The sequence below is a fragment of the Buceros rhinoceros genome, unplaced genomic scaffold, assembly GCF_000710305.1.
Source record: "Buceros rhinoceros silvestris isolate BGI_N320 unplaced genomic scaffold, ASM71030v1 scaffold7723, whole genome shotgun sequence".
Lineage (NCBI taxonomy): Eukaryota > Metazoa > Chordata > Aves > Bucerotiformes > Bucerotidae > Buceros > Buceros rhinoceros.
The window spans coordinates 1-11,534 of NW_010405334.1; the positions used below are offsets into that span (position 1 = coordinate 1).

The following is an 11,534-nucleotide window of genomic DNA, read 5'->3' on the forward strand; positions in this document are numbered from 1 at the left end:
CTGCCGACCTTTCGGTGGCCTTTGGAGGCCGCCGTCAGTGCCCTGTTGCTCTCGGCTGTGTGTCTGCAGGGAGCGGAGAATTCTGTCGGTGTTATTTAAGGAACCTGCGTTACTGTTGTGTGTAACGCTTCCACCGGCACAATAAATGTCCTCTTCTAGGTGATGAGAAAAGGAGAGCGTGTCCTTTCCAGTGTTTTTGAACTTACTTAAATTGAATGCAAACAAAGTTTGCAGCAGAGAGACTTTAAAACAATTCGGGAATTTAAAATAATTTCGTGTATTTTTTTTTAGCTGTGATTCTGTGCATTCTGAAGCAGTGAAATCAAGACGGTAGAACCAGAGCAGTTCTCTGGTGTTGGGGCAGTCTTTGAGCTGTTTAAGAGGTTAGAGCTGATAAACAAAACCTTTCGTTTGAATGCTATGACACGTTAAAAAGAAATGTGCTTGAAGCAAGGCCTCATGGCTCAGCAGCCTTTGCTTTAATTTAAGGTAATATGAGTTCAGCCCAGCCTGTTTAATAAATAAAATGTGTATGTAAGTGTCAGCAAAGTATAAAACAGTTTTCTGATACAAGCCTGAGTATGTGAGATCATGACTGGAGAGCTAAAGCACAAATGTTCCAACATCTAAGGGATTAGAATTAGTAATGCTAAAAGGTTGCACCATTCCTAGACAAAATAATGGGAATGGACTTCTACCCCTCCTCCCTGCCCTGTTGTTTCTCTTTGAGAGCCTTTACTAGACTGGGTGACTGGAAGGAACAAGTGGCTTTACCGTCATGGCTGATACCCCCTCGAAATGCAAGATTCTCACTTTGGCCTTTGGTCGTGCTGGAGAGGGAATGAGTGACCCTGTCACCAATTCCAGTGGCTGCTACTAAGCCTTGTGTGTGTAAGGAGAGACTTAGGGTCCTTTTGATTCCTCCTTCTTGATGTCAATCCTTTCCCCCTTCGTTTCTTTCTTCCTCCAGTTCACCAGGAATTGTTGGCTGTCTCTCTGCAAGCTCTGTCTTTTGCAGCGCTGGCATTAGAGCGCAGCCGAGAGCAGTGCTCTGAGCAATCCAAGTCCTTTCATGGATTAGAGGCTTAAAGGAGTGAAAGGGGTGTAAATGACCTGTACTAGGGTTCTGAGGAGCACAAAGCTTCCGGTGAAAGTTGGTGGACATCGTTCACTGCTTCTGCTGAAGGAAACTGCAGTATCTGTGATTTTAGTGCTTTGGGAGTAGATCCTGCAAATGCATTAAGGATATCATACAGAACTGTGTGACACTGGACTTTTGTTTTCCTCATTAAAGGTGAGCCATGTCTTTCCATTCTGGGCGAGGATGTCCTCGTGGTCAGGGGGGACCAGGAGCAAGAACTTCAACACAGACCTACCGCCCTCAGAACCTACGGCAGCTTCATCCACAACAGCCCTCTGTACAATACCAGTATGACCAGCAAACTGCCCCTCCAACAACCTATTCAAACCCTCCAACCACCAGTTACATGCCTCCCAGGCCAGACTTTGTGCCCTATCCTCCTCCCGTGCCCCCTTCCACACAGAATCCCATCAGCCAGTGTCCGATGAGGCCACCATTTCCAAACCACCAGATGAGGCAGAGCTTCCCGGTGCCTCCATGTTTCCCTCCTGCTCCTCCACCAGTGCCAAATCCTAGCAACACTCCTGTGCCAGGAACTCCTGCTGGGCAAAGCACCTTTCCTTACATGATGCCTCCTCCTGCAGTACCACATCCTCCCCCTCCACCAGTCATACCACAGCAAGTCAGCTACCAGCCTGTGTACTCCACAGGGTATTCACAGCAGTCCTTCCCACCACCTAACTTCAGTAGCTATCAGCATGCCTCTGGCTCCTTCCAGAGCAGCACCACCAACAGCAGTGGTGGCAGCAGCCATTTTCGGCACACGGGTCAGTATCAGGGAGAGAAGTCACAAAGCGATCGACGGTCACCAGACAGAAGCAAGCACTATGATGAGCACCGACATCGGGAACACAGTCACATCCACGGTGACAGGCATCGGTCCACTAACCATGGGGATCGTCGGGATCGAGGCCGTAGTCCAGATAGGAGAAGGCAGGAAAGCAGTCGGCATCGCACAGATTATGACAGAGGAAGGATATCGCCTCATCACAGAAGTTATGAACGTAACAGGTAACCTAAGGTATTTCTGCCTGCAGAGGGAGAGCTGTCATCATTGTCCCATAGTATTTGTTTGCATCAATATTCTTCCCTCACCCTCGTTTGGCTCTCTGGCTCGGGAGGTAGCCCGTGCTCAGGTCTGATGGAAAGAGCTACTGTTTTGACACCTTTCAGGTATGCTGCTTCTGCCTCATTTCTGCTGGAACACTTGTTGCCCTAGTCCGTGCAAAGAGCTGGAAGCGAAGAAGCTCTCATTTGAAAACTGAGTGGGTTGCTGAGTAGTGCTCTGCTCTCATGGGTATTTACCATAGAAACTTATGCATGTGTGACAGGAAAGTAGAGCTGGCCCAACTTTGGGCAGAAGACTGTTCCCAAAGTTGATCCTTACAAATAGATAAGTCCCAGTACTTCAAGTTTCAAGATTTAGGTACCAGTTAGGGTTCTGTGTGCTACTGGAAGGGTCATTGTTTGAGCAACCCCTCTATTTGTAAAAAACCGGCACTTGGCGGGGTTTATAGTCTCGTAGGCGCATGTATCTAATCCTGCAGTGAGATGTTTTAGTGAAAAGCATACTGTGCAGTGTTCTTCATCCTGCTCTGTTCTCATCCTCATGGGACATCAGTGCAGATGTCTGCAGACTTGATGGGACCTGCCAGTGTCCCACCTGCCAGTGGGTACTTAAACCTACCTGTGGGATTCTGTTCAAGATGAAGACCTCATCAAGCTAGGCTGTGATCTCAAGAGAGGACTGAGGTGAAAATTAGCATCCACCAGCTAAAAGAAATAGGCAAGTCGTAGGTGACATTGACATGACTCAGGTGGATGAGCGTGGACTGCTTGTTTTGGGATGTATTGTGAAGTTTTAGTCCCTCTGCTTCATAGACACAAACAGCTTGCAAATTATGAGCTGACCTGATGTGGTTTGCTGTGTTGTGTTTTAGAGCAAACACAACAGTTAAATCTTTCAGATGTCTTAGATTTACTCTCTTGTTGGCTCTTTGTGTCAAATGATCTGGGTCAGAATATTCAGAGAGAGATACTGGAAACATAAGTATCTGAATATTTATCAGGGCACCTGGATCACATACTCTTCTTGTAGAAGCTCTGAGCTTTCTCATGTCATGTGGACATGAATTTATACATAGTGCCTATGGAAATTATATGATTCAGATATGCAGAGATCTAATTGCACAACTTTAGACAGCTGTATTCCAAAAAAAAACAACCAACCAAAAAAAAAAAAAACCAAAACCAAAAAAACACCGAAATCGACCCAAACCTCAGATGCAGTAAGTTTACTTTGATTTCCAAAAGAGGATTTTCCTAAACGTGAATGCAGGTGGCATTAAAGCACTGGCCTCTCATATGACAAGCTTGTGGAATTTTCTGTCTTTTGTAGGTGACTCAAGAATTTGCCGTGTAATTTCACAATTTGTTATTTAGGTTTTAGTTCAGTTTGAAGTTTTGAAAATGCGTGTTCTTTCTAATTTTTTTTGGATTATTGCTTCAGGCCAGCATCTTCCAGCTCTGCTTGACAATGTAGTTGCTTATTTTAATGAGAACTGTTTGTCAGCCTTGCTGTGTGTTTTGCACGGCATTGGTCTCTCAAGCAAAACAAATAGCATGAGAATATACTCTCTCTGAAGATGGAAATCCCAGTCTGAACAAGGCACAGGCAGAGAAGGATGAACAAGTGTGGGGAAAGTAGATAATTTATATGAATTTTTTGCCTTTTAAGTTGGCATTCTATTTCATGTTATGTGTATAGAAACATACGTATGTATGTTCATAAATAATCTTGACTCATTTTGTTAGTCCACCAAACCAGTTGAGTTATGTATTTATAATTACTTCTGTATCAACAGACTCATTTACTAGGAGATTTGACACATACACAAGTGATTGTGGACTAATGAGTTGTCAGAAGGGTATGAAAACTGCCTGAGTGATCTTTGCTGTATTTCATAGAATCATTTAGGTTGAAAAAAACCCATAAGATCATTGAGTCCAACCATTAACCCATCACTGCCAAGTACCCCACTAAATCATGTCCCTGAGCACTATGGCTGCATGTCTTTTAATACCTCCAGTGATGGTGACTCACCCACTTCCCTGGGCAGCCTGTTCCAGTGCTTGACAACCCTTCTGCAAAGAAGTTTTTCCTAATATCCAACCTAAACCTCCCCTGCTGCAACTTGAGGCTGTTTTCTCTCATCCTGTCACTTGTTACTTGGGAGAACAGGCTGACCCTCCACCTCGCTGCAGCCTTCTTTCAGGTAGTTGTAAAGAGTGATAAGGTCACCCCTTGGCCTCCTTTTCTTCAGGCTAGACAACCCCTGTTCCCGCAGCTGCTGTTCATAAGACTTGTTCTCTAGACCCTTCACCAGCTTCACTGGCCTTCTCTGGACACACACTTCAATGTCCTTTTTGTAGTGAGGGGCCCAAAACTGGACACAGTATTCAAGGTGTGGACTCGCCAGTGTCAAGTACAATCACTTCCCTGCTCCAGCTGGCCACACTATTGCTGATGCAAGCCAGGATGCTGTTGTCCTTCACGGCCACCTGGGCACACTGCTGGCTCATATTCAGCTGCTGTTGACTAACACCCAGAGATCCTTTTCTTCCAGGCAGCTTTCCAGCCACTCTTCCCCAAGGCTTTAGTTAATTTAAAGCTTTTTTGCCCCAGAAATATGTTTGAGTGGTCAAGTTCTTCATGTGTATGTGGACATTGAGTTTTGTAGATGAGATTCATAGTTTCATCATGATGCAGATGTTCTGAGTCTGTCAGTTTTTTGTGTGTGCTTGAGGTGGCTGTTCGGAAGAGAGGGCTTGCCTGAGACACTTGAATGACTGCTATGCTTACAAAGCTATAGTGCAATGAATAGGTTTTGTTTCCCTTCCTTGAGGTATTAAAAATGGTTAGAGGTACAATAATCTTACTGCTTGCCATTTGTAACAGGAGAGGAAGAACGGCAACAAGTCCTGTGGTGAATTAATAGACATTACCCCTGTATGGTATTAATTAACTGCTGTATTTATATAAACAGCTTTATGACAAAGGCAGAGGAGGTAGGTGATAACCTTCAAGAAATTTCTTGTAGGTTGGCTTTAAGAATGTCTGGGTTCTAGCAGTGATCATGCACGTATCGTTTTGCATAACATGATCTCAGCTTGCTTCTGTGCCCCTTTCAGGTTTGTCATGTATGAAATGCAAGATTTCTCATTTAACTTATGTTTTCTATTCTCCAAGGGAGCGGGAGAGGGACAGGCATAGACACCGTGACAGCAGGAGATCACCATCACCAGACAGGTCCTACAAAAAAGATTACAAGAGAGCAGGAAGGTAAGGAAGGTTGCCCTTGGTCTCTTGTTTATTTGAGACTCTGTGCATCCACATGTGTGAGGTTGCGTGTAGATATAGGTGCATAGGTGCCTGTTTCGAAACTCAGAAAAGATGAATGTCTTTAATTTATAACCATCTGCTTATACATGCAAATGTCAGTTACCTCAAGACTTTGTAGAGTTAGAAACAGGATTAATCTCTGGAGAGGTGGCTTCACCCTCTTACATCAGTAAAGTCTTACATCTGTAGAGTACCAAGATTATTTAAAGTCATTTTACATTTAGATAATCTTTCAGGAGCTTTTTAAATATTTTTTTGTATTCATGCTCCTTTCCTTCTGAATCCAGGATCGTTGAAATCAGTGCACATCGTTGACTTTATAGGCAGAGGAGGTTAAAAAAAAGTAGTTTTCCTATAGTCAGCTTTTGAGAGCATTAGTCTTGCAATACATAAGGAATATCACAGGCTGTGTCGTTCGAAGGAATGCTGGAGTCAGAGTAGCACAAGCAGTTTGGATTCTGTACAATTCTTCTAATAAAACCTTCATTCTTTTCTCATGCAGACAGTTAGAGGGGTGTGTATTAAAACTTCTTTATACTGTAACTTTTAGTTGTGAATGACTTTTAAAACTTTTAGTTTTTAGTGATGAGTTTTCAACTTTGGAACAAAATTAAATGAAAGTCACCTAGAATGCAAGTAGGAATTTTAATTTTAAAATAACATTTTTTCATTCTAATTCTTGAGTAAGGTTTAAAATACAAAAGCACTTTTCAGTCATTTATTTATAGTAGGTCAGAACTACAAAATACTCTTTATGGTTAAAAGGAGGAAAAGGTATGTGATAGAATGATGTACTGATCTGAAGCAGACTATTTGTTTCTCATTATAAAACTGTCACTAATAAAGAGAATTGCTTGTTTGCTGTCTCCCACTAAGCCGGTCTCCAAGCAGAGAAAGAAAGAGACCCCGATGGGAAGAGGACAGAGAAAGGTGGTCTGAGAACCAGAGCTCCAGCAAAGAGAAAAATTATACCACTATCAAAGACAAAGAGTCAGAGGAGAATGTGTCTGAGAAAAACGAAGAGGAAGATGAGGAATTACTTAAGCCAGTCTGGGTTCGCTGTACCCATTCTGAAAGCTATTATTCCAATGACCCTATGGATCAAGTGGTATGTTTGTGAGAGAACTCCAAAATTACTGGACACAGTCCTTTATTGATCTTTTTGATTACTTGATTAATATGAACCCTTCAGGAGAATTACATTTTGTGTTATTTAATCCTTCTGACCATGTCAAGTCTTTTAACCCTGTTAAGAGCTTTGTTTGTTGGTATTCTTCCCTATTTTCATCAGTTTCTTTTGTTCAGATTTGTTGTACATGGAAGAGGAGTAATTTTTTAGCTCCAGGAGGGAAGGGTGTTCCTTTTTTTCTGTTAGTCCTGTATTTGAGCAAAGATGCCTCAAGCAGTGTATTCCCACAGCCTTGGAGAAATTTTGTACAGAAGCAAGAAGTCAGGATTCTTTGCACTTGCTGGTAGAGTAGTGGTAGAGGAGGGGAGGTTTCTGGGGTTTTTATGGGGGGTTTTTGTGTTTGTGGTTGGTTCTGGGTTTGGTTCTTTTTAAGAATGACACGAAGAGTGAATTCATGGTGATTCAAAGCAGGCAACAAAATGAGTTGGGTTTTGTTATCTGTGATAAAATACTTTTTAATTTCAAAATGCTTTTACAGTTATTTCTCCTGTTTCTTCTGAACCTGTCAAAAATAAATGCTGAGCTGTACTAAATATGCTTAGCCATAGTATTGCTTTGTTAGGCCAAAGGTTTCATGATAATGCACCCACAAATGGAGTAATTTCTCTGCTGATTCTCTTGGTGGAGTAATGTAATGGTATGCTAAAGCCTTAACAAGTATTTTTCATGTTTCATTGAACTTCACAATCTGTCTTTTCCCCCTCTTGCTTTTTATCATGAAACGCTGATGCATGTTATGTTTGTGTGCTATTTCAGCACTGTCTTTTTATTGTTGTCTGTTTTTTAATTAACAGGGGGACTCTACTGTGGTAGGAACAAGCAAGCTACGAGATCTGTATGAAAAGTTTGATGAGGAGTTAGGAAAGCGACAGGCAAAAGCCAAAGCAGCCAGGCCACCATGGGAGCCACCAAAGACCAAACTGGATGAAGATTTAGGTAGGCAGAAATGTTGACAAAGCTCTGAAATAGAATAATCTGTAGTTAACCTGTTTTTGGCACTTGACTGTATTTAAATGTGTTCTTTAAGTCCTTTTGTATTGCATATCCATGGGAGTTTCACTGTTGCTTCTGACTGAGATAGATTCTTTACTCGGAAAGCCTGAGGGAAAAAGGTGAGTATCCAGCACTGCCTTAGGCTGAACTCTCTGCCATGGCATGTAAGCACCCTGAGCATTATCAGGTAGGCCAAAGCATGGCACGCAAGAGGCTTTGAGGAGCACCTGATCGTACATTTCTAAAAAGAAAGCAAGAGTATGGTGGTAAACTCATATGGCTGCTTGTTGTGGCACTTAGTTCATCTTTCTTCTGGATGTAGTTTGGTTGTTCAACTCTTCTTATGCAGAAGTATCAGTTTTCAAAACACAGTTTATCTGCATTGTCACGGACCGCTCATATGGATCTTCTTGCAATGAAATAAGTCTGCTAGCTGTATCAGTTATTGGGGATACACTGGCTGATTGGGGAGGCACAGCTGGGCGTACATTTTGATAGCAATTTGTCTACATGGAAGTCAGCGAAAGCTATTTTTCTTTTTTTTTTTTGTGAGAACTGTTAGATGATCTTTTTAAACTTCCAGCATTTCAGTGTTTTATAGTGTGTTTTTTCAGTCAGTTGAGTTAGTTCAAGAAATTCCTAGTCATATCACATTAATTTAGATACTCGGTTGGGCTTGTTTTTTGACTGATGCTTCATGTTGTCCTGTTGAGCTGCTTCAGACTCATATCTGAGCTTAGTAACTCTAAAAATCACATATCAAAAATTTTAAAGTTGAAATACAGGTATTTAATGGTCAGTTACAAGCTGGCAGTGTAAAAAAACACAATAGAGAAAAAAACAGATTAAATAAAATGTGAATTCACTTTTGTAAAGGAAACACCTTTTTATGGTTGGGGGGTTTTTTGAACAGCAGATTTGCACATTTTTAAATTCACTCAAGAATCGCGAGCTAAGTTAGCTGTAGGGTTTTTCAGGAGCTATACTTTCATGTGGATGAAGCAAGGACAAAATGCTACATTCAACATACCAGTGTAAAGCTTCACTTCCTCAGATCTCTGCAGAAAGAATTCCTTTGCCAATCCAAGCTAAAATATGATGGGGCCAAGAGCAACTTACCTGTGTTTCTTTTTCCACTCTTTCTGGAGGTCCTCAAGGCACTTTGTCTGCACTAGTTCCCTCAGCTGACTTGGTGTCTGTGCCAGCTTCTCCCACAGCCCTGCTTCTGTAGCGTCCAATAGTTTGCCTTGTTTTGAACTCTCAGTTCTGCCTTCTGTTAGCAGTAACTGTGTGTTGTAGTGGTGTATGGGTGTGCTCGAAGAGCACTTGTAACTCATGAAAGGCTGATTTCAAGACATGAAATCCGAAAGTTCTGCATTGTTTTTTTTAAGAACTCCAACTTACTCTTACAGGTCCCACACTTATTTTGCACCTAAAGTTAGACTTATGCAACAGATTAATGTTTGTGAGAGAACTCTTAACGCTCAAGTGTTTGTGTAACACCTTACTCTGAATTACGGACTGTATAAAAATACATCTTGATTTAAAAAGAAGAAACAAATGAGACGTTTTACGAGTTATATTCTCTCTCCTTTTTGTTTTAACTGAAGAGAATCTTGTATTCGATAAACACACATATTTTAAACCGTAGTGTAACATTATTTCAAAGCACTGGCAGGTTAGTAGTAAGTTTTTTATAAGTCAAAACTTAGAAATGGATAAATGCTGCGTCTCTCCTTCCAAGAATAATAAACCCTAACCGCATCATGGTGTATGTCTAGGCTATGAAGGCTTTTATTTAAAGACACATATTAACATGACTTTGACAAGACCACAAAGGAGACAGTAAGTCTAAGACCATCTTTTGTTCTTTTTTTCTTTAGCATTTTTCTTCCCTCTGATACCTGAGCAAACTTTTTCAGTTAATAATTTTTTTTTTTTTTTTAAGAAAAAAAGAATAAAGAGGATAACTCACAGAGCAGGGCTTCCAGGAAACTTAAGACTGGATTCACTCTGCTAGTAGTTTCCAGGTTTTCTTCTTGTCTGCGGTTTCTAATATGTGTTAGTAGATTTATTAGAAACAATTGATTTTTAAAAAGGAGCCTAACAGTGCATGTTCTGTAATAATTCTGTATATATGTGGTGTTTTGAAACTCTTAAACAGACAATATCCTGCTACAGACAGGAACATTTTTAGCGAAAATGGAACTAGGCGTAAGCATTTTGCTCACAGCAAGCAGAATTAACTTTTAAACAACAGGAGGTTCTGTTTAGCTCATGCTGGTGAACTTATGTGTGTTCTTTTATCTTCTTTATTTCTTTTTCTCTTTTTTCTTTTTTTTTTCTTTTTTAACATTTCAGTAAACTTGTGTTGGTTATAGCTCAGGTAACTGAACCTGTTCTTTCGCAACTGGTCAGTGGTGCTCCTGGGCAGCCAAACAATGCTCTCTCACGCGTACAAGCAGATGCTGTTGTTACAGGCATCTAATATCCACAACATTTGCCATCGTTTTTGGTTAAAAATGCAGTTGCTGTCTCTTTTTGTTTGTGTGAATGTCATGCAGAACTTTGACAAGTTTCAGTATGTCACAGTTGCTATGTCATGTTAGAGAATGCTTTGCTGTTGGAGAAGAGAGTGTGGTGAAGGTGTTTTTCAGCTGACTTTATTTTTCTTATGTGAATCAGAGAGCTCCAGTGAATCAGAATGTGACTCAGAAGATGACAGCAGCTGCTCTAGCAGTTCGGATTCAGATGTTTTTGACGTTATTGCAGAAATTAAGCGCAAAAAAGCCCACCCTGATCGTCTCCATGACGAACTGTGGTACAACGATCCAGGACAGGTATGGCGAGAGGAAAAAGTATCTTGTCTGAAAGTCGTTCTCCCCTGTAGACTGTAAATTCTGCATTGTTGTCAAACATTCTGAGTGACATCTATTTCAATATGCATTTTTTTACCCCTCTTACCTCTTTTCTCTCTGCTTCTTCAAAGCACTTCACTTTTGATTTCAAGGGTGTAGTTCCAGCTCGTGAATCCTGGGGATTATTTGTCTGGAATCGTGTCTGTCACTGGTAATAAAACCTAAATTGCTAATTCTGTCCTCTTATCCCTGAGGTAAAGGTACACAGATGAATTCTGGGATGGAGAAAAGGCAACATGTTTATGTCTTTTACGAATTTTTCACCTAAAAGCTCTCAGCTCATGATAATCATAAATAATGTTTTAAATACATAGTTTGTGCTTCTAATTTCTTCTCTAATGCTTCTTTTATAATTGCATGGAGATTATAGTTCTCATTAAATGTAATTGCTGAGCTCATGAAGTGTTGTTTTGAATATATACATTGCACAGAAAGCTAGTTTTTGTTTGCAAATTTACCATCTTCATCTTTCTTACTTAAATATTTTGCAATCTGTTCTAACTCATTGTCAAATGGCTCCTTAGTAAATTTATTTTTCTAGCACTTCATGTGATGCATGAGTTTAGCACGCCACAAATCATGACGTGAAAACATACTGCAATGCCTATTGACACTCTGATAATTCAAAGGTCTGTTGAATATTCTGTTATAGACTTGTATTTATGCTTCTGGTTAAAAAAAATAATAATTTGACTGAGCATAGCTAGCAGTTTTTGTATTTGCGTGGAAAACAAAATTAGTGAACTGTCTAGATATTTAACTGAAAAAATTGTGTAGCTCTTGGGCACACTTCAAAGTAAAGTTCTAGACCAGCATATTAACTTAATAAAAATAAATGGAATAACTGTAAGATGAATAGATTCAGGAATGGGTGGTTTATGAGTTTCCTGC

General features: G+C 40.6%; 1 protein-coding gene across 1 annotated transcript in view; it reads left to right on the forward strand.

The window, feature by feature from the left end:
• Positions 1 to 1,291: 1,291 nt before the first annotated feature.
• The window catches only part of DROSHA (drosha, ribonuclease type III), a 71,420-nt gene continuing 61,177 nt past the window's right edge, over positions 1,292 to 11,534 (forward strand). The window contains exons 1-5 of the mRNA XM_010133679.1: positions 1,292 to 2,152; positions 5,391 to 5,483; positions 6,420 to 6,651; positions 7,527 to 7,668; positions 10,411 to 10,565. Of these exons, the coding sequence (XP_010131981.1) occupies positions 1,302 to 2,152; positions 5,391 to 5,483; positions 6,420 to 6,651; positions 7,527 to 7,668; positions 10,411 to 10,565 (1,473 nt within the window). The 5' untranslated portion in view covers positions 1,292 to 1,301. The remainder of the gene's footprint in view (positions 2,153 to 5,390; positions 5,484 to 6,419; positions 6,652 to 7,526; positions 7,669 to 10,410; positions 10,566 to 11,534) is intronic.